This window comes from Antennarius striatus, chromosome 21 (genome assembly GCF_040054535.1).
Source record: "Antennarius striatus isolate MH-2024 chromosome 21, ASM4005453v1, whole genome shotgun sequence".
Lineage (NCBI taxonomy): Eukaryota > Metazoa > Chordata > Actinopteri > Lophiiformes > Antennariidae > Antennarius > Antennarius striatus.
In genome coordinates this window covers 427,689-451,491 of record NC_090796.1, presented here as the reverse complement: position 1 = coordinate 451,491, position 23,803 = coordinate 427,689, and the positions used below count along the sequence as shown (strand labels likewise).

Here is a 23,803-nt window from a genome sequence, read left to right as displayed (position 1 = left end):
TCCTCGTCTCTTTTGGCTGATTTTTACTGACTTTCTCCTGCTGGCCACGTCGGTGCGTCGTTACAGGAAGGTTTGCTGATTCCCTCATTTTCATTTCTATCGAGTGAATACTTCATAAGTGTCATCATTTTGATATTAATGTAATTATGAATATTAATATATACTATTAATAGTTTTACTGATATACAGTGTGCAATCATGCATAAACGATTGCGACTCCATCTCGCAGATTTTTGGTAGGCAGTCACGTGATACCGTACTCGCATTCTATTGGCTGACAGCATCCTGAAGTGCGCTACGGATTTCGACAAACGGGACAGAATTGTACGTAACTTAAAGTTAGGGTTAGGTTTTTAGTTGGTTAGGTAATTTATTTAACATTTGGAGTTGTGTAGTTTCAAGATCATCAACAGTACCTGATGGAGACCAAGAAACAGTCAAGTAACAGAGTTTGGAATCTTCTCCCCTGATGGTAACTGGTGAACTGGTGTTGAACTGGTGTTCCTGACTACCAGCACCCTGCTGGAAGTAGAAGAACTCAGACCAGAAATGAAGTTCAATTGTAATTGATAGCTTTTATTGAACTGCATCTAAAACCCAGAAATCCCCACACGTCAACACTTTGGTATCATTAGTCAGTTAGAAGCATCAAGTAAATATGAAATAAGAAGTTTGGTTTGTTAATGCACTTGTGCAAAGGCCTGGAGCTCCAGTGAAACCAGCAGGTCACCGACATCCATCATGGGCTGCTGAGAGGGGGAGGAAGAGGAGGAACAGCCGCGCCCTAAAGAACACGTTCTGTAGAGCAGACAGACCGACACCCACGTGTGACGGCGTCAAGGCCGTAGTGTTTACACCGCGTTGCTAAACTCGCTTGGAACGATTCAACGTGAATCTACCATCGTGAGTAGAGCTCCAGGTCACGTGTGACAAACCAGCCGCTGTTCTGTTGATGTTCACGAGTCACTGTGTGCCTGTTTGAACACACACACACACACACACTTTCTGCCCCTTGTTCAGGAACGTCTTGTGTTCTCACACAATCAGCCCCTGTCGCTATGGTTACAGGGCTGGCTGCAATAATGATAATGTATTGGAAAAATAGACGCACAGCGCCGGTTTAAAGAAATGATAAAAATGCAGTCATTTAGAAATAAACATGAAGCTGAGTGACGGTCTGTTTATAGGAGTGTGTGAGATACGAATGAGTGGAGAAACGATCCGATGGGGTCCAGGGGCCTCCAGAACACGACGTGGGGTCAGAGGGCGGTCCAGGAGCCTCCAGAACACGACGTGGGGTCAGAGGGCGACACCAGTCCCTCCGTCTGCCTCGGCTCTCACAGCCGGTGTGACGTCAGGCTCCAGGTGTGAACGGAGTCGCACTGGACCGTTTCACACCGATGAGACAACGCAAAGGAAACACTCAGACTATCACACCCCGTGGGCCCTGTGGCGACTCACAGGCACCAGGAAGCTGCTCACTCCTATTGTTCAATTTGTCCAATGTGAAGGGATCAGACCTCCTCCAGCGGAGTCCGACATCACGTGGTGACGGTCCCGCCCCTGTTGAATGTGCTACTGCTGTCCCTGAATGCACGTCAGTGCAGCACCAAACACTAAGCTGTCAGGAGACCACGTCCTCCTGCAGCAGCGTGAAGTACAACAGGAGCAACAGCAGTGAGAAACGAGTGTGTGTACAAAAACACGTGACTACACCAACAATCTGACCCCAGATAACACACAAAAACAACACACGCAAAACTAGTGTTCACTAAGAGCAGCTGTACAGCCAGCGGTGGACCAGGGCCGTCACAGAAACACATGGAGGACAGACGTCTGGGCCTTCAGGACGGCTGGAGTTGTCTCAGAAACTTGAACGAGTCGTTTCTCGTCCTTCGTTCCCTTCAGCTCTCAACAGGTTCACCTCTTCCTCACAGCAGAGGACGGAGCTGCTGGTGTTCCTCTGGTGAAGTCAGACCCACTCCTGTGAGCTGCTGGTTCCTGCAGCAGCTGTAATGGTCACCAGTGACTGGGAGTGTCCATCACCGAGTCTCCATGTGACCGACTGAAGGCTGGTCGGAGCTTTAGCTAGAACACACTCAACACAACTACCTGAAGGACAGCAGAAGCTAAATGTAGGACCCCCCCTCTTATAACGGACATTTAAAGTCAATCATGAATACGTGACTGAATCTAAAGGGTGAACACACTTCACCGCTCATATAAAAAGACTTCCTGTAAAGTCTGGTAATTGTTAAAAACACGTTGGGTTGTCACTTGGAATGTAAGCTGGTCGCTCAGGTGCTATGGAGGGTAGCACTGTTGCCCATGGCAACAAGGAACTAACCCGTTAACCAATTGTTTAAATGCACCTTGAACGTTAGTGTCATTCCTCCATGGACGTGAATCTGTGTGTTTTAGAAGTTTAAAAGTTTAAAATTTGTTTGAGGACTTTTCTTCTGGTGCCATCAGCTGTGAGCATGAACGTCCAGAAGCCCCCCCACACCACACCACACTCCTGACAAACCACAAAAGCATTTGATTGTCCAGGACAGGAGAACCTGAGTGGGTTGCTCCAATCGATCTGATCGATTGGCTTTGATTGGTTCATGTCCTGGAAAAGGAGCCTAATTAGAAAGAGGATCATCATTTACACTTAGAACCTACCAGAATCACAGATCACAGCCAAACCCCCCAGAGGAGTCCATGAGACCAGCGTCAGCCCAGAGAGGAGCCACAAACGTCTCCACGGTCCTGAGTAACGCCGTAATAAATATGGAAAACATCTGATATAAAAGGATTCAGCAAAAGGAGAAGATCTGAACTGACAGCTGACAAACCGTCAGCCAATCAGCACACAGCTGTGTCTGTCCAATAGTCTTTACATCCCATAGTTAACGGAGCTCAGTGCTGGTCTCTTCTTGCCTTTAATCTTGAGCGATCCATAGCGAGCCTGGTGACAGGAGAACACGGTGATGCACTAGTGACACCAGACACCTGGACACGCCGACACACGGCTCACACACGGCTCACACACACGGCTCACACACACACAGCTCACACACGGCTCACACACGGCTCACACACACACGGCTCACACACGGCTCACACACACACGGCTCACACACACACGGCTCACACACACACGGCTCACACACGGCTCACACACACGGCTCACACACACACAGCACACACACACTGCTCACACACGGCTCACACACGGCTCACACACACACAGCTCACACACACACGGCTCACACACGGCTCACACACACAACTCACGTCTTTACGGACTCTGGACCTGGAGATCTTCACGCTCTGTGAGCGTCTCAATCCTCTCTGGCTCACCGCCTCGTCTTCAGAGAAGATTGGCTCCGCCTCCTCATCGGACCCGCCCTCCTGGTCGTAGAAGTACTCTGGAAGAAGACCTTCAGGTCACGAGCAGTCACAGTGGACGGTGGAGTGACACACACACCAGACAGAAGAGCAGCTCAGTCTTTGATGGGGACCAGAGGGGGGCCGGTTCAAAACCCACATGGGGGGGTGAACTGGTAGTTTGAGAATTGCCAGTTCACCTCCGGAGTGTCGAGGTGCCCCTGAGCAAGGCACCGTCTCCCAGCAACTGGCTCTCTGGGTGCAAAACGACGTAGCTGTCCAACGCTGCCATCACCCTCTCATCACCCTACAGCCCCCCCCCCCCCCCCCCCGTGTGTGTGTGTGTGTGTGTGTGTGTGTGTGTGTGTGTGTGTGTGTGTGTACGTACCAGCGTCGTCGGGGACGTCCATGCTCCTAGCTCTCCTGACGGCGGGGTTGGCTGACTGGGAGCTGTACTGGACGTGTCCTCTGTCCTCCTGGCCGATCTGGGTGAGGTCATGCATACTCAGGCTACGCAGCTTCTCTGTGATGGCCCCCTGACCCTGTGTCTCACACACACACACACACACACACACACACACACACACACACACACACACACACACACACACACAGTCAACATTATATCATCAACAAACATTTGTCTGAAGGAAACACTCTGATGATGGTGAGTGATGACCCTGAGACTCCCCCACACCTGTACAGGTAATCTGGGTCACTAATGCTGCTCAGCATCAGGTAGGATTTCTGCTGCACACAGGACACTTAGTGATTCTCTGTTCCATCTTACATAAAGGAGATCTTTTAAGAGTTCATGAGCTACTGGACACACCATGTTTGTCTCTTTGGTGACAACATTTTGAGGGAACCAGGGACTGGGGTCCACATGTGGTCTGGTTTCTGCTGGTCTGTAGGTGTGTCACCCCTCACTCAGTGACAGAAGAAATGTCATGCTGTGCTCACACCACAGACTCATGTTTAGAGTACAAAGCTACGCAGTTCACTGACTGTATTCATTATGACTGCATAAAGAAAGGTTATGTCTGCTGACATTTAACTTTACACCCACATGTCAACATCCTGACATCCCAACCCAAAGGTCCCAAACACCAGACTGTCACGACAGGTTTGGGATAGGCCAGTTCCTTGTCCTGTCTGATCAACTGGTGCTGACTGTTAAACCCTTCAGATGATGGGGGGGACGCGCCAACGACCGCTCAGCCCCCACTTCAACACAAACAGCTGGCTTTGGGAAAATAAAGTAAAAAATTACATCGCATTGACCTTGATCAGCTTTACCAGTTCTAGATTTTACTTCTTGTTTCTTTGAGTCTGATCAGTTCAACACATTCACTTTCATATCCAGCCAAAAGCTTCTTCATGAGGTCAGGGAACGATGGGTTTTCCAGCCTAAAATCAACCTTTGAAAACTTTCTCCTGGTTGATCTCCACTTCAGACCTTCAAAATGCATTGTTGGACTTATTTGCTCACATATGGCTGTGAATTACCAAGTATATTATAAAAGCACAACTGTATCAGGTAGGAGAGCTACTATTACTATTTTTAGCTAATATTATCATTAAAAAATACCTTCTTCTTCTTCTTCTTTTGGCTTTTCCCTTCAGGGTCTCCACAGCCAATCAGTGTCCTCCATCTAACCCTGTCTTCTCATCCTCTTCTCTCACACCAACTACCTTCATGTCCTCTTTCACTACATCCATAAACCTCCTCTCTGGTCTTCCTCTAGGCCTCCTGCCTGGCAGTTCAGAACTCAGCATCCTTCTACCAATATATTCACTATCTCTCCTCTGGACATGTCCAAACCATCTCAGTCTGGCCTCTCTGACTTTATCTCCAGAACCTCTAACATGTGCTGTCCCTCTGATGGACTCATTCCTGATCCTATCCTTCATTAAAAAATACCTATTTTTCCTTACTTTGTGTTATCCTTATAATCTTCTTGCAAAACCATCCCTGAACATTTTTCTCTTGAAACACTGCAGACTTTTCTTTCTGTCCACGTCGTTCTGCACCTGTTTCTAGTGCAGGTCAAAGTGCTCAGACTCAGTGCCACAGAGATGAGCAGCTGGCACTCAGTAATAATCAGTAATAAAGCAGCAATAATCAGTAATAATCAGTAATAATCCATGTGAGGAGTACTGTGACTGTCTACGTAGAGTCAATGAGCTCTTGGCTTCCTTCAGCTGAACAGGTTGGCACAGCAATGATCCACTTGTAGGAACACAGTTATTTAAATCTTGCACTGAATTCAAAGCCGTTGTTTCTGAAGCGGAGGCTTCTTTTAACACGTTTGTGTCAACAGTGAAAACGAGTTTCACCACAGGAGACGAGTAATGGACTGAATGATTTAGCAGAGCAGATGTACTGCTAGCTGTTCGTTGGATATTAGCTGGTATCGTTTCTGGGTTGTTCCAGAGGAATGGAAGCATTCGAATGCTTTCATCCTTCAGTCACATGCAGTACAGATGGGGGTCTGTCCAGGGCTGGGGGGCACTGGGACATGAGTGTTAAAGGACAGGATGACAATCAAACAGAGGAGCTGAAATATTCACAGAAAGCCTAGAAATTAACAAAAAATGAAAAAGAAAGTCTGAGATGCGTTCTAGGGTGGATGTGTGGAATCTCATTCAATGATGTCCAGTGGTTTTTACCACATCCTGTTGGACTGGGGGAACCTATACATCCTATACATACTCTGTAGTATAGACTTTGTGTTAACAGCAATACTGCCACATCTATAACGACACTAACATGTTTACATGATCTTTAATGATGTTTGAAAAGAGAACAAAATGACCAATCATGTCCCTGGAAAACTGGTTAGTCTGTCTACACATGTGTGCAGTCTAAGATAAGTAAATATACATAAATATAACCGCTATGCTGGTATGTTCCAGTGAAATCTATATCACACCAACACAGGTCACAGAAGTGATTATTGGTATTACTGACAGAAACCAGGCTCCAGGATGAAGGTGTCATCGTCATGGAGATCAGAACATGAGCCACAGCAACCAGATAAAGGGAGACAAACAGCGAACTGGTGACGTCTGACAGTTCTTTAACAGCATAGAACTGGAAATATGGTGTGATGGAGATGAATGTAGGAATGAGGTGGGGGGGGGCACTGTGTCCATGCTGCTGAACTTTGTCTTTACCTCACAGAGCAGCTGCTGGAGCAGAAACCTTCAGGAAGGGTTGGTACAGAGAGAAACAGGTTAGTGCACCACAACCTCCACAGAAACACCCTGAGACCACTGGTGCCCCCCGGGTCAGTCGCTACCGGTCTGGGGGTCAGTCAGTCGGTCTGGGGGTCAGTCAGTCGGTCTGGGGGTCAGTCAGTCGGTCTGGGGGTCAGTCAGTCGGTCTGGGGGTCAGTCAGTCGGTCTGGGGGTCAGTCAGTCGGTCTGGGGGTCAGTCAGTCGGTCTGGGGGTCAGTCAGTCGGTCTGGGGGTCAGTCAGTCGGTCTGGGGGTCAGTCAGTCGGTCTGGGGGTCAGTCGTTTCCGGGTCACACAGACAGAATCCAGAACTTCCATTATTTCTGTTTTCTTTCTTTCTGGTTCTAAATGATGGATTCTCTCTTCCACATGTGAGTCACATGACTACCTTCTTAAAGGGGCCGCCTCGATCACATGACTACCTTCTTAAAGGGGCCGCCTCGGTCACATGGCTACCTTCTTAAAGGGGCCGCCTCGGTCACATGACTACCTTCCTAAAGGGGCCGCCTCGATCACATGACTACCTTCTTAAAGGGGCCGCTCCGGCCTCGGTCACATGACTACCTTCTTAAAGGGGCCGCCTCGGTCACATGACTACCTTCTTAAAGGGGCCGCCTCAGTCACATGACTACCTTCTTAAAGGGGCCGTTCCACGCTAGGTCACATGACTACCTTCTTAAAGGGGCCGCTCCGGCCTCGGTCACATGACTACCTTCTTAAAGGGGCCGCCTCGGTCACATGACTACCTTCTTAAAGGGGCCGTTCCACGCTAGGTCACATGACTACCTTCTTAAAGGGGCCGCTCCGGCCTCGGTCACATGATTACCTTCTTAAAGGGGCCGCTCCGGACGCTAACACAGAACACATTAGCGCTAAACTGAAACTCCCAAGCTAGCAGAACCAACAAGAAACAAACGGTGTGACGTTACGAGAACACTGCTAATAAAGTTGATACAAACTGGATCCACTTTTAACATTACAATATTACATTTAGAAAAGAAAAACATTTTTATGATGGTTGCATCCTTTCATTTGTTGTATTTGTCTGCCTCACCTTAAAGGACAGCGGGGGGCGCTGCCATAGAATAAGAACTGACTCAAAGGAGACAGTGAGCAGGTAGTGTCTGAAGTAATGAACTGAAATTCTTCCTTTCATCTGGCCCTAAAAACCAATGTACAATTGTTAGTTTGTTTTTGTGGGTAACTTTAAGACATCAATTTTATTTTATTTTAGGTTAATGCTGTATTTGGCTGTCTTATACTATTGTCACTTTCATAAAAAAATAATTTTTACACTTTCTATTAAGAAAATACAGCGTAACACTGTTGATTTTTAGGGTTAAAGAACACATAAATGTTGGGAAAAGGACCGCTGTACTTTTCCATTTCGGTCAGACAGTTAAATGCATCTCTATTATCTTGAAGACAGCAACAAGAAAAAGCACTACCTGGGCTTCATAATGTGTACATATGACATTTTATAGTCAAAAAGAGCGAACAAAGAACAAATCCAAACATGACAAACTAGCCTAACATGAGTCATGTGGTCAAATGAAGACATTTTGTTTTTGTTCGCTTCACACAGTTGGAATCTTTGCAGATGTGATTTAAATCAGTTTTCGTATGCAACGTGCAGAAGACTGGATGATGCACAAAGGAAGCCGAATAGTGTACGATTCTTAATCAGGAAAATTCACGTGGTAAAAAGACTGGAAATGTGGGTAGCAGCTGTAAACCAAACAGCGTTATCTCTCAAGTCTCTGTCCGGTCTAGTTCAGCAGACACGCTTTTATTTGTGGTTCAGCTACTTTTACTTTGCAAGTTCAACTATAAAAAAAGAATAATTCATTTTAAATGGTGATCTAAAATGGTCAAACTAGGGCAGCACAGTGGGTCGTGCTGCTGCCTCACAGTTTAATCTGTGGTTGTATGTTTGTCCATATATGTGGGGGTCCTCCAGCGTCCTCCCACCGCAAAAACATGATTCATTTCATAGAGATGATGGTAATCGTTTCATCTACAAGATGAATGGATGAAAATGGTCAAACTTAACTGATGTATGGAGACAGAAAAATTAGGGAGGCAATAAAATACAAGGAAATAGAGGATGAGAAAATAATTTTTTAAAAATTGACATAAATTGAGATGTTGGACGGTTAAAGAGGAATGCCTTCAAATCAGTGACTACGAGTGTGTTTAACGTACGCAGAGACAGAGGACCTGACACTGGAGTCACACCAAGAACATGAACACTACAACAGGATTACTGGTGACGCCAACAATGTTGTCAATCAGTCACATCCTGACACTGATCCTTTAACCTCTGACACTGGGACATCCCAGGGAGGGGCGTCCCTCCATGCTTTTTGCTCTTCTTCCTCCTCACAGGTTTCTGGTGCTTCAGATATCTGTAGTTCATCCTGCTGGGTCATCTTCTTGATGTACCCTTGGATTTTCCACGTTTCATCCTGGACCGTGGCCCTGATGCTCCGTAATCCTCAAGCTTTACGCTTTGTGTCGAACCTCCAGGTGCTGGACTTGGGGTGAAACCCCCCTTGCTTTCCATATCCTGATCACATTAGGGCATCAACATTGCATACACATTGACTGCTCGGACCTTGTTTTTAATATTTAGCTGACTTCCAGGACTAACCTTACTCTCTGGAGGTATCTGGCTGTGGGTGACTACCTCGCGGCCTCCTGTGGGATCATAGGTACCACAGCTGTCCTGGATGTCTTCTATGTTGACCTCCTGTAGGTGGACTCTTTCAGTTCTTACCATCTTGCCCTTTTTTGATACCATCGTCTGTCCAGTGTGAATGACTACCCTCTGTCATTGTTCTAGACACTGGTGGTGTGGATAACTGAGTCTGTTCCTTGCTCATTGCTGCCACACAGCCTGATGTAAACACTACATGCAGATCAAATGTATAGCTGCTGCCATTAGAATGGGCATGCAAAGACACTCTTAGTGGTAAATTGGCCGAGGAGGTTCAGGCTATGTAGAGCAGCAGTGGTGAAATGGTCATTTGGGTGGAGACAAAGTGTATAAAGTGTGTGTGTACACACTCATACACTGATCGTACAAGCTATTCATAGAAGTAGCACCTTAAAACGGCCCGACCCTCAGACTCTCACCTTGACAGCAGCGGTGACGGCAGCGGTGGCTGCTATGCTCAGTCCCTGTTTGCCAAAGTTGACCATGGTTTCATAGCTCTTCTCCTTGGCCTGGACGATATAATCGTCGATTTCCTGAGGGGAGACGGTAATAAAGCTCTCCTTCTAGACAGTTTAACTGTAAAATTGAAAATCAAACTTCCAAACAGCGAGAAGCAGACGTGGATGGAATGATGATCTTACCTTTTCTTTGGAGGACAGCAGAGGGTGCAAACACTTCCTGTAGATGAGACTGGCTCCTCTGGTGTAGGGGGACAGCAGCCAGATCACAACGGCAACCTTCAACTCATAATACAGAGGAAACCTGGACACATTTCAAACATATCAATTATTACCAGGATCACCAATATTAACATGATCAATGAATGAAACCAATGTTATCAGAGTGGAATGATGAAACGAATGTACGTCTCTTTTGAAAATGTAATGAAGAAAAATTAATAAATGTTCTCTCTAAAGAAATAAATAAACCAGCCTGTCTTTCCCTTTGAACAACACAACTGAGAGAAGACCACCTTCTGATTGGTTGATCCTGGTACATCCTCTGCCCCTCATAAAGCTCTAACCTTACGGTTTGTGTCTTTCTTCCAGCCTATTGAATTTTACCTCATGCATCTTCTTCTTTGTAGGTATCTACTCTTTTCCTCCACTCAGCTTCTAGACATGCTTCACTTGTTTCCTGGTAAAAAGTCTTTACCTTTCCCCTTGGGTGTTCAGAATATGTGTGGTCCTCTGTGCTAGCTAGTTCTTTGAGTTTGTTCTTTAGCTTGTTCTTTACTTTTAGATCCCACAAATTTCCTTCATTATATTGTTGTGGTCTAAGTGCCTTCTTCACTCCCGTTTCCCTCAGTTTCACTTTCCATATGGCTACTACACGTTAACAGCAGTAGCTCTTTGCTTTGACTTCACCTCAGGAAATGATGCTCTGCAGGTCCCAGACACAGCCTATTTTAAACACAACACTTACAAGAGAACAAAAGTACCGTATTTTCCGCACTAAAAGGCGCACCTAAAAGCCTAAAATTTTCTCATAAACCCGTTGTGCGCCTTATAATCCGGTGCGCCTTATATATGAAATAAATTATAAAACAAATTATTGAGGGTGCGCCTTATAGTCCAGTGCGCCTTATAGTGCGGAAAATACTGTAGTTCAATTTAAAATATATCTGGAGAAACTGAAACCATGTGAATAAAAATCCATTGGTCAGTGTGTGTGTGTGTGTGTGTGTCTGTGTGTGTGTGTGTGTGTGTGTGTGTGTGTGTGTATGTAACTCACCATGCCAGCGTTAGGTCTGTTATTGTCTCCACCACAGTGTAGAGTGCAAACACAATCCAGTACATCATCCATCGCACCTACACAGAGACAGACAGAACACTGGAGAATTAAACTAGACCTAGAGATGAGCCAGGCCTGTCCTAGAGATGAGCCAGGCCTGTCAAACATCAGTGGTACTGGTGCATATACCCAGTGATACAGACCAAGAATGACTGCAGTTACACAGTTTCACCCAAGAACACTGTCACCTATTATTACACCACAGAACTGTATGTGTGATGTGCCCAAGTCTGTGGTTATTACAACTTACTGACATTTCATCACAGTATCAGTTTATTTTCACAATGTCAGTATCCATGAATCCACTGGCCTCAAACAGCCGGTAGGGTGAAGTTTATGCTGAAGCCCTTTCTTTAACATTTCCTGAATAATTCAGGGTCAATCATTTACATGTTTCTGTCTTAATCCCTATTCACCCTAACTTGTCCAACACAACTATAACCAGCATGTCTGCTGGAGACACACAGGAAGCCAATCACTAGAACACCAGCAAACAGCCATTTTCCTTCTTCAGTATCAAACAGTGTACACAAGCAGTATGTAGTAGGACTCAGTCAACGTTCACATATTTACTTCCGACCAAGAAGAGGACTACTACTACCACAACAACAAGGCAGTCAGACGGCAACATCTCATGACACCCCGGAATTAAAAATGTTACCCTGACCTACATGCATAGGTCAAAGATCAAAGCTAGTGCTCTGACCTACTGTCATAGATCAAAGCACTAGCTTTGATCTATGGTCTTACTCACACTGGCCTTTTCCCTCGTCTTTCTATCTTATACGGTTCCTGAGTGTACAAAAGTTGAAATTTGACCTTGACCTAGTTTTCTCCAGGTCAAGGTCATCATCTCATCTTCATCCCCTTTGCTGCCTGAGTCATGTGTTTTTTGTTTCATCTTTCTATCTGAACGGTTGTGGAGACATTTGGTGGACCAACGGACGGACACCCCACAACTGACATTACCATACATCACCGCTTTGCAGCGTGATGTAAAAACAACGCTACTAGCTGCAGGAAGAGAAACGCTTCAGTGAAAGCAAACCAGGAAATAGTGAAAGCAAACCAGGAAATAGCCAACTCTCCTGGGAGTCTTTCAATAACATCTAGGTTTGTGCCATGCACCAAATCAGTGTTACAGGTACATCTACAGAAATCAAGGAATGCCATAAACATCTTCAAATCACCAGCTGTTGACTGGAAGGTTCCAAGAAATACTATAACACTGGTGTTTCTTGGAAGTTCTGAGGAGGTATATGACAGGGAAAAATCCAAAACATTACACATAGAACATAAGTACATTATTTGTAAAAGGCAAACTATGAAGTGGCACAAGCAGGCGAAACATCACGTGACATCACATTGTGTCAAACATGGCAGGAAGGTGGAGCTACAATGCATAAAGCACAGTGGAACACTTTATACTCCCATTTATAGACATTAACAGTTGCATTACAGTTAGTTATAACAATGAGGTTCCCTGCATGGTTGTTGTGACCCAGAAGGCATTATCAGAAACCAGGCCTGGTTTCTGGGGGAGGTGATATGCAGAAAACAATTATGACTTATACTCAGATATGCCTTATACAGTTATGCTCCAAATAATAGCAGTCCCCCAACAGGAACAAGATAAATCACTGTTTTTGTTCAACCTCTACACCACACGTATGTTTCTGGAGGGTTTAGTAAAGGTGTAGAAAACCAACAGACCCAACAGGCCTACGGTGTGTTCAGAAAATATCAGTGGTGAGTTCAGGTAGGGAGGGGTTGATTCTGATAAAAAAAGGTGTTAACAGGTAGTCCTTGTTTACGGATCATTGAACTGACATTAGAGATGCTGACAGTGTGTTTGAACTGAAGAACTGAGAGTAAAAAGGGTCGTTAGAGACACAGTTCTGATGAAGAGCGTTTGTTCATCAACACATGGATAAGAGAGGGGAAATAAATATGACGTTACGGAGGTTTTCGTCGCAGGAAAGACGTCAGCGTTTTTAAAAAGTTGCGGATACACCGTCCACTCGACAACGCAGACCCAGCGTTTTTTTAAAAATCCAACTTGGCCACTGTTTTCAAAAAGTTGCGTCTTCGTTCCGGATATCTGCGTTGTCGTGTGGACGGAAGGTGTAAACGCAACAAAAAAGTTGCGTTTTCGTGTGGACAGGGCCTTACAGGCACCAGCTGTTGGCTGTAAGACTCTGTAGTGCTAAGCAGTCAGTCTCCATGCGTGTTATCCCAGGCCATTATCATTGTTATTTACAGTCCTCCATCTGTGCCTGCGTCACACGATGTGAGGTTATCAGTCACCATGGGACTACAGACCCCAATGCCTCTGCCCACCTTTAAAGGGTTTGTACACGGCAACACCAGGGACATACAAGACTGGATCTGCTGTTTGTTAACGTCAGGGGAGCATACAGCGGCACAGCGCCCCCTCCTCTGGGTAAATCACACCACAACCTGGTCTTAAGTCCTTTATACACCTGTGGTCCAGTGGTAACAGGTTCTCACCAGAACTGTAAGAAGGTGGTCACAGGAGGAAGACCATACTCTACGGGGGTGGTTTGAGATGACTGTGCTGTTCTCTGTGGGGAGGACCTTCAATGGACCACAGACAGCATAACAGGACATTATGATCCCCACAAAAACTCTACTGGGTGACTACTCTAAAACCACTCTAAACAGGAAGAAGGCTGTATTCACGAGTGGTGATGAACAGGAAATGAAGAAAGTGCAGGTAGAGCTGAAGGAAACGACGAGAGAGGGTAAGGAGGCGGAAGCTGGAGGGCAAACTCCAACAACACATCCTGGGGGGTGTTAGGACTGGTATGAGATCCATCTCTGGTCATGAGAGGAAGACCAGCCAGGTGATAGAGACCTACAACGGGCCAATGAGTTCAATCTGGTTGTCAACAGATTTGATGATACGGCCTCTGCCCACCACCCTCCAAGCTCCTCCCATGGCGACCCTCCACCTTCACTCACTTCAGACCTGTCTGTCCAGATCCCATCTACCAGCACCCCTCCACCTCCCAGCAGCTTTCACCTCAGCTCTCTCTCCTGGCCCCCTACCCGTGCACACTTATCCCACCACCTCTCCTCCATGCCTCGGCTGTCTCTGGAACTCCCACCACCCCCCAAAGTGCCCTGTCATCATCATCCCCTCAGAGGATGGGAGGAAGGAGTTCTGCCACCTTCCTCCAGGAAAGGCAGCAGGCCCTGACGGACTCAACCCCCGGGTGTCACAGGCTGTGGTGCTCAGCTGTGTGGTGTCTGTCAGCACATTTTCAGCCTGAGCTTGATGGTGATCCCAAACTTGTGGAAAACCTCATGCCTGGTTCCTGTGCCCCCCGAGAATCTTGTTTTTTAATAGCTTCAGTGCTTTAAGGTGTAATTCTACCTGCCCTGCTCTAATCAGCTTTTGGACATGCAGGGACAACATCTCTCACCCCTACACACCACACTGGAGTCATAACAGCACCACCAGGACAGGCTGTCACCAGAGATAACCAGAGATCACCACAGGAGGGGCCTGTGGCCATCAGGCGGTATAACACCTCCCCTTTCTGCAGGGGGGACAGCTAACAATCGTCACCCACTGACATTAACATGTGCAATAATCACTGACCAGCACTTGACACTATGCATTTATTCGTCGCCTATTGTGTGTTCTGTTATTTCATTGTGCAGTTGTTTTTCTTATCTCATTCTATTCTGTTAAATGCATAAATGTATATTTTTAATGTCCCATTTATTTTTTCTGTAACTCTTTGGAGTAACCTGGACAAAGACTTTCGCTCTGGATTCATAAAGTTCTATCTTAGCTGTCAGTGAAAACACGTTTGTTGTTTTCACTGACAGCCACGAGAGGGCGCTCTTGGCTTGTGTGCCAGTATCTACTACACTTACACTACTGGGCCACTGAAAATTTAAACATCAACTTAGACAGACAACTGAGAAAGACTAAACGTGAATAACCCCCAAAACGTCTTTACACGTGTTATTGCGTTTACAATAAATTAACCCCCAAAAGTGAAAATGATAATCCAATGCCACTTATGTTTTTTCTTTCATTATTCATATTTTGGCAGGTGCGACTGAGACTACGGACCAATTTACAGTTGGGAAAATACGGTACATTAAAAATATTAGAAATCGCCTATTTTAGCTCAAATTTTATCGTTATATTTAGGTCAGTGTAACCATTAAATTATTACACTATAACCTGGAGACTATTAGATCTCGGTCTGGTCTGAATTGAAGCAGTCTCTAGATCACCTGTCCCTTTTCTTCGGTCCTTGTAGTGCTCGTCAAGTTTGCTTTTAACTGATTTTACATTTGTTCTTTTACATCACACCTCATGACTGTGGAAAGAAAATCAAAATGTAAACTCTTGAACTACCTTTGTACAGCTCGTCCTCAGCAGTTCGACTAACAAACATTTGTGGGTATGAGCAAACGTGCGCCGCAATTTCCCGACTATTGTCCTGCAGTTCCCCTTTCAGCCACAACCCCCCTGGGCAGCACTCAGCTCCAACACTCGTCTCCCCCACTTGTTGTTTGTTGTTGTCTCTGTTAGCATCTCGGGCTTCCTGCCTTGGATACGTTACTGTTTATCACGGATGATAAAGCAAGGCCTAGTGAACATAGTGGTAGTGGTGATCATCTCTCTGATTACAACTCTGACCCACAAAAACTCTTCCCTCCTCCTCTTCCTCCACTCTAAAGCTAAGCTACATGCTACAGTGGACTGTCAACAGTAACAGCTTACTTTAAAGGTAAGCTACATGCTACGTGCTACAGTACCATACAGTGGATGATCAACATCGACAGTGACTCTGACTGATGTTGGTGAAGAATTCTTTGAAGTGTTTTCTTCTTTTATTCAAGGTTTAAGGAAGAAAAAAAATTATTGTAAACCAATCTGAATTCAGAACAATAGCGTGAGTCACGAATGACGCTTAACGGCAGTTACTGGAACTATACGTACGAATTTTAACATGATTATATGTTTTTATTCTTCTTTATTGTACAGTAACAATATTATGTGCTTGTAACAGTTATCTAGTGATTTTAAGAGTCCACTATTTGGACAGACATCGGGTGAAATTAAGTAAACTTGATTTTTATTTTTCTGTGTTTTTTTGAAAACCAACGTATAATCGAGAACGACTATACTTGAACAACCTGTATTTTATTTTATTATATGTTGGATTTATGTCTGGTTATTGTTTCTGTTCAGTCTTAGGGAATAGTACTTTAGTATTTAGAGCCATAATGACATTTAAGTTACTTCAAATGGTGCTTATAGACTGAAATTTGTTAATATGTTGAGGACTACCTGCATTCTAATCTTCATCAACACCACAAATGGTAAAATGAAGTACAGTATTTTCCCCACTATAAGGCACACCTAAAAGCCTTTAATGTTCTCAATATCTTATAATCCAATGTGTCATATATGAAAAAAGTTTTAAAATAGACCATTCATTGAAGATGAGTTTTCAGACATGTTTTATAATCCAGTGCGCTTTATAGAGCGGAAAATACTGTAATTTTGAAAGACGACAAAATACAGGAATGCAGGTAATTCTTAGGAGCAGATACATCTGCAGTCCGACCAGTGAAACTGATTTAATGTAGTTCCAGCAGCCCTGTTATAAATTAAAAGAGGTGAACGGGGTCATTATGCTCAAAACATTTCTCAGTGGATTGAAGCACTAATGAAGGACAAGTCAATGCTGCAGCTATTTGTTCTGTTTGTGTTGTGTCCTCTGCTCTGACTCCCTCTGGAGCTCTTCAACACTGTTCCAGACTCTTCTGACTGGATTTCCTTATCAAAGCCAGAGGTAGACAATCACATGACACACTGAGGCACTGGCTTCAAACTGAAAACACACCAACACAAGATAATGAAGAAGAGAAAGGAAGAAGAGAAGGGTATAAAAGACAAATACAAATCCATTTCCCTTCAGACAAACACACGTACGTCTGTAAGGCTAACACCGACACACACCACTGTCTCTGCTGCCTGAACCATCACCGCTGGCTGCTTAGCGGGTGACCTCACAGTGACCCCTCTCTACACATGCAGACACACAGACTCATGGGAATGATATGGAGAGAAACAGGCAGTGAGATGGAGGTCTAATTGGTTTCTATCTACTTCTGTCTCCATTACTTCTTTTGTCTCCTTCTCCCTTTCCTATCTTCCTCCGTTTCTCATCTCATCAGTAGATAGGACATTAATATTTGACCTCAGTGAAATGTACAGCAGCTTCTCTATCACCCTAAAGCACAAGACGACATTTACTGCTGCGGTCTGTGAATAACTGCCTTCCATAAAAGGAGAAAAAAACTATTAACTTGGCTCTGCAGCTCTGTAGTTTGATACGAAGTGCTTGGAAAGAGGGCTGAGCATGTTACATGCATGTTTTACTTATACATACACACCCGGCTCGGTCACTTCACGTGGCCTACCACTCGTGGCTGAGTTGCTGTCATTCACACACTTCTACTTTCTGATAATACAGCTGACAGTTGACTGAATATTCAGGAGCGAGGAAACGTCACGAGTGGATTTTGTGCACAGGTTGAATCGTGTCCGTTCCACGCTGGAATTCAGAGCTCCTTTGAGCGAGCCATTCTTTCATTAATGTCTGTACAACTCGTCTGCATGTCTACGGCTGGATTTATACACCTGTGGCCATGGAAAAGCTTGGAACACCTGACTGATTATTTGGAAGGGTGAGCCAGAACTTTTTGCAATATAGTGTATACAAATATAAAGACACAAAACCACTAGATAAAACTCAAGTACTTACATATTCCTTGACATTTTTAGTCTTGACAGCTTTGTAAGAGTAGTAAGCAGGATACAGAGTCCCGAACACCAGTCTGAAAAACAAAATAGTGTCTCCATGTAAATGTGAAGGAAAATAGAAGTGAAATACACACTGATATGTAGCAGGGTAATACTGCTGTCATTACATGGACACCCAATTGGATCCATTACCAACTTAATACCAGCTGAGAGGTGCAAAAACCCATGAATTGTAGCGCGTTTCTGTTGCCTTTAAACAGAAAAGTGAGGTTAAGTAAACTGCCCCTTTATCAGGGTGTCAACGGGGCATTTGACCACGTGTCCAAGCATTGAACATGTTAGACTTGAACACATCTTATCAGGGTGAAAACAGACTACATGACATCAGGTTGACTGAAGACAAAAAGGTTTTCACTTTGTACTTTTAAAAGAAACGGTTTTGTGTTCATGCAGCAAATGTTTGGAAACCATCACAGGTAACACAAATTTGTGGAAATGGATGAAAACGATGAAGTCTGCATGCCAGGGCAGTACCCGCCAGTGTCACCTTTCAACACCAACAACAAGGAATAGGATCACTGCAGTGGTTCAGCAAAGCCACGTCACATGAATGTTAACCTCAGCAGTCTGCAGTCCAGACAAAAGCAGGCGGGCCCACATTACTTCTCTGCCGTTCTTCTGTCCAGCGGGTTCTGACTGCTAACAAAACAGGCTGGAACTGTAAAATGCAGGAAACAACTGTGATCGTCCATTTCAGGAGTTGCATTTTGCCCGTTTACCAGCTACAGGACCTCGATCCTTCTTTATACTAAAGCAACATCTCTGTCTCCCTCCACTCGCTCCTCATTCCTTTTCTTCCCAGTTCAGAGCCTCCTCCCCCCCCTCTCCATGCAGCTGAGAAAATAGCCCCATTGCTTTTTAGATTGGCCTTGACTCTGGGCTCCAGGTCAAATTCTGTGGTTTCTTGACACACAAGATGAGAAAAAAACAGCAGAACCAAAGGCACACAGGAGACACGCAAGAAGTTGAGGTGGGAGAGAGAAAAAATGTAGCTCTCCAAGGCTGAGCACCCAACATCTGGTTTGAGCTTCAGGAACAAGAATCTGATTACATGACTTTTCCCCTGAAAACACAGAGGCAGGATTGTATGGAGAACTGCTGCTGCAGCAGGAGAGACTGCTTCCAGTCCAGGTCTGAACATCTTCAGTTCCTCCCCCTGGGAAACCAGTGCCCTACACTGGAAACCAGTGCCCTTCACTGGAAACCAGTGCCCTTCACTGGAAACCAGTGCCCTTCACTGGAAACCAGTGCCCTTCACTGGAAACCAGTGCCCTTCACTGGAAACCAGTGCCCTTCACTGGAAACCAGTGCCCTTCACTGGAAACCAGTGCCCTAACTGGAAACCAGTGCCCTACACTGTGAATGGCCACAGCCCTGTGGTCCCACATTAGAACGCTTCACACACCACACACTAACCTGCATGTTTAGAGGCGTAGCGTTACAATATCAACAGAAATGAAGTAACAGACATGCTCATCATCAGAACAGTCGTGATTCACAAACACTACTTTCATTATCTTATCTTTAACACAAGCGTGGTCAGTGAAGTCCATATTACTAAAGTCCAACAGGACAAAGGAAGTTAATCATCAGCAAACACGTTTCAAAGAACAAACCAACAAGCCCATGTACTTTAATAGGAGAGCAGGCTGAAATCGAGCTTCTGAAATGTTTCTACAAATTACGCCAGAAAATGGCGCTAACTGTTCCAGTTTTAGCATGTTCTTGCGCCAGAGCAAGCATGAAGGCCATCCAGCAGCAGTAGTTTGTCCTCAGTCCGGTTAGCATTGAACATACTATCAATGGAGTTAAACACTGCAGAGTTTGTGTCTGGCAGAAAGGAAAAGAAAAACATTTGCAATGATAAAAATAATACCAGCATTCCTTAATTTTATCAGTGTAGAAAGGTCTGTTAGCAGCCTGTTCCTCTCTGGCTCATCCTCCATGTTTCAGTCATTGCTGGAGGAGGTTGATGAGGTGACATGACTGAAACAGAGGGTCCACACAGCAGAACAACTCTTCTCTTCCTGCACTCGACACAGAAAAATCAGAGAACGTGATCAGAATGATGCTTTTATTAACTGTAGCACTCAGAACAAATAACCAACTGATTGTTGTTTTGGGGCCATTCCAGTGCAGTCTCCTTCCTGGTTAATATAACAGGTTCTCTGTGCCCGGGGCAATGAAACCAAAACACTCACCTGACAGGTGGAGTAAAACTATAGCATTCCACCTATACACAGGGTAACACTTTTCACACAACCCTTCCTTAAATGCATCAGTCTAATGGGAAGACGATTAAAAGCTCTTCTATTTACTGTCTGCTGACATAAACCTGAAGAACACACTGACAGCACAAACTGGTCACAGCTTCTGACACTCCCTTTCACCGTCTTTTTTATTTAGACCATAGACACAGGTGGCTAACCACAAACTGACGTTATCCCGCTAACAAACACCATCTCTTTGCATGGAGATCAGATAGCTAACCGTTAGCGTTCAGTTTATGTTGATATGTCTCTAGAGCCCACATGTTTTTTGCCTGTACATCAGATAACATCCCAAAATATGACAGAACACGTGAGGCAGAGTCAAAGTTTAGCACAAGGGAAGAAGGTTTGTTGAGGAAAAGATAGTTTTGAGCCAGCCACTGTAAAAACAAACTTTTCAATGCTGAGGTATATCAACACTCATCAATACAGGTTTGTTTCAAGTGTTGTGTTTTCATGGATATTTTAAAGTACAAAGCAATTCCTCATTAATTTATCCTGTCTGTAAACTGCTTGTTAGTTGTTAACAGCCTGACCTCCCTCACCCTTTAAGACTAGTTATCTATGATGTCATGTATTTTTATTTCATAATCAACTGCACAAACATGTCAGACCATCAGCCTGCTTTCCAAACGTCTCAGTTTTCTTACATGAATTTCAGTCACGACTGGGTGTTGATTCAATCAAATCCAGTTAAAGAACAGGCTTCAGGGGGGGGGGGGGGGGGGGCTGCATGATGATTTCTATAAAGGCCTGTCCTGGGGCAAACATTCTCTACTGGGATGCCTTGGTGAAATTTTTCTCAAAGCCAGTGCAGCAGTGAACGATGCAGTACAAATCTGGATTGGTCAGTTAGTTTTGTATAAAAACGCTCTGTATGACATCATCCCCTCCTTGTGACCAGTCTGTTCCTGACCAGGGCTAGCAACAGGAAAGTATTTCTTTAGCTGACCTGTTCAGTTTTACCCCAGTGATGGGGGTTCCAAGAGCTGTTCAGTCACTTAGAACTCAGAGCATACAACTTTGACTTGAACATGTCACCATGAATCTGTCAAGTGAAATGCTATGAGCATTCTCATTGGTCTACATCTTTTCATTTTTGGTGACCAATCCATTAACAAGTCCGCGAAAGTGTTTGATTTTCCTGTTTGCAGAAAATATGTTGTGGAATTAAAACAAAGTGACAATAACTTCTGATGCTCAAAGCGGACTGCGTCAACATTTGTTATCTGGTAGCTGAACTCCTTTGTTCACAAAATCGTACAAGACATTTTCCGTTGACGTTTTTCTCCTGCGAGCTGCTGAACGCTGCAGTCAGAGCGTCACACATACCAACACACCAAAGTCACACCCTGTCATGGACGACTGCCTCACTGCTTGTTTAAGGTTCAGCTCACCTCAACTGCATGCTCAATAACAACCAAAGCGTATTTGCCTTTATAGGTGAGGTTTGATGAGGGGACAACAGTCACAACCTGAACAGGTAACCATGTCACTGGGGATAAAAAGAGCAAACAAAGAGGGTTTGTCATTACGACACAAACACGACAGTATGTCGCTGCAGCAGTGTAAAGGTGGTAATACCACACAGAGTTTTTAAAAAAATAGACCCGTATGAGCCTGGCCCGTTCTCAAACACGCAGCTCTGCTGGCACAGTGACAGAAAATGTTCCTTGTCCAAGCAGCAGCTCCAGACGCCCTTTTGTTTGTTGGTTCTAGGCTGAGATTACCCAACAGCACAAAAAAAGTCCCTCCTCTACCAAACCTGCAGGCAAACAGCTCTGCTCCAGTGATTTTAAACAGCTAGGTGGGGTTCAACGGACTACAGACGTGTGACGCAGAATCGACGGTTCTGTACGTCTCATTCAAGGCCTGGATTATCACACAAAATATCAACTAGCCTCCTCTGTTAGTGCAGGATAAGGAGCTCCAACAGGCTGGACTGTCTGTCCATTCTGAACACAGCTGGCAGTTTATGGCCACTCACATATTATCATCAAAATGTCCCGCCCATGTGTGATTTCTGCTGTTAGGTGGAACAAAACAGCCCCTCATGAAGCATTTAATCATTCCTACACAACAGACGCCGCAAAAAACATGAATATGGACTTCAAGCTCCACAAATGTCTGGCAGATCTTTGTTTTATGTTGGCAACTTATTTCATTCAGGTTCAGTTATTTTGTTGTATGGTGTTTGTATGGATCCATTTATAAAGACCTATTTTATTAATTTATCTGTTGCCACTTTTCACTGAGTATTTTTATTTATATGCTCCATTTGCCTCATACTTGCTATTGCAATACTGTTTTATTATTTCTTCTAACCTTCTGCTACTTGTGTGTTCAGGTAATAATAATAATAATAACAATAATAATAACCATTAATAACGTCCCTGCAGGTAAACCAGTGTGGACCCAGACGGGAGACGGACAGGACAGAGTCTGATCACACTGAATGATCACTGAATCCCTTCTGAACCCTGACAGCCAGACGTGGACATGACTTCTTCCTTAGACCTGTTGACTCAGATCCAGATCAGGGCTTCGATGACGGGGGGGGGGTGCTGTTCGCTCAGAGTGAAACCAACTCCTGAGCGTCTGGTTTTTCTCACGGAGGGCGACAACAGCATTAAATAAGAGAACACCAAGAAACATTTGGACGGAACTCCACCGTCCTGCGGTCCGTGAACACAACGGGACCCCCGGCACGGACCCCCCCCCCCCAGCGGACAAGTGCAGAGCCACCCATCAACAAACAGTTGCTAACGACCAAACCGCGAATCATGAGGCGCGTTAGTCTGGGCCGCATTCCTGTTTATCCGTGTTGCGTTCAGGGTCCGGGGCCTCCGCCCGTTACCGTGTTGCCTTCAGGGTCCCGGTTGTTAGTTTAGCGCTGAAACCGAAGGCCTCACGGGAAAGTTACGACTCACAGCAGCCAAGCTAACACAGCTTCCTCCATTAACATGACCTTTGAGGTCCAAACACTCCGTGGCGTCTCGTACTCACACGACGCTTCTGGAAATGATCCACGACACCATGTTGTCGGTTGTCCCGGAGGAGAGCTCGGCCCCGGGGCAGCGCTGTCCGCGCCGATCCAAACGTCTTCAGCTAAAACTTCGACGAGCGACCGAGTGGCGCAGCAGCTAGCTAGCCGGGCCCCGACCACAGAGCATGTCTGACGGACGTTCAGGCTCCCCGCCCCGCCTCTGAGACCACAGCCCGGCGGTTAAACGTGGATCAAACCGAGTCCTGCGTCGTCCTACGTCTCCTTCCTCTCCGCCACAGTCTGCCTCTGCTTCTGGTTCCGACCACAGCACAGGCGTTGCTATGTCATGACGTCACCAGGAAGCGAAAGCCTTCCGACGTTCCTATTGGCCAGTTGCGTCTGTTACTAAAATCATGCAATCAGCCGTAGTTGATTGGTCGTGTTTGTAAGCGGTGTGTTCCTAAAGTCATCTCTCTGCTCTGTGATTGGTTCTGCTGCACTGACGGAACCGAAGGGAACCAGAAGCAATGTTGTT

General features: G+C 45.2%; 1 protein-coding gene across 1 annotated transcript; it reads right to left on the bottom strand.

Moving 5' to 3' along the window:
• Nucleotides 1–555: 555 nt before the first annotated feature.
• Nucleotides 556–23,803, bottom strand: reep3b (receptor accessory protein 3b). The gene is made up of 8 exons (XM_068306241.1): nt 23,289–23,803; nt 17,954–18,026; nt 11,070–11,146; nt 9,977–10,097; nt 9,755–9,868; nt 3,764–3,917; nt 3,283–3,416; nt 556–2,953 (listed from the first exon to the last, which is right to left on the bottom strand). Exons 1-8 carry the CDS (start codon nt 23,318–23,320, stop codon nt 2,882–2,884), a joined length of 777 nt encoding a protein of 258 aa, XP_068162342.1. The 5' UTR covers nt 23,321–23,803; the 3' UTR covers nt 556–2,881.

Coding starts and splice junctions, on each gene's coding strand:
- reep3b (XM_068306241.1), bottom strand. CDS start 23,320: ATGGTGTCGTGGATCATTTCCAGAAGCGTCGT. Junction 10,098..11,069: donor ACAGACCTAACGCTGGCATG/GTGAGTTACATA, acceptor AAATGTGTCCAG/GTTTCCTCTGTATTATGAGT. Junction 2,954..3,282: donor GGTCCAGAGTCCGTAAAGAC/GTGAGTTGTGTG, acceptor TCCTGTCACCAG/GCTCGCTATGGATCGCTCAA.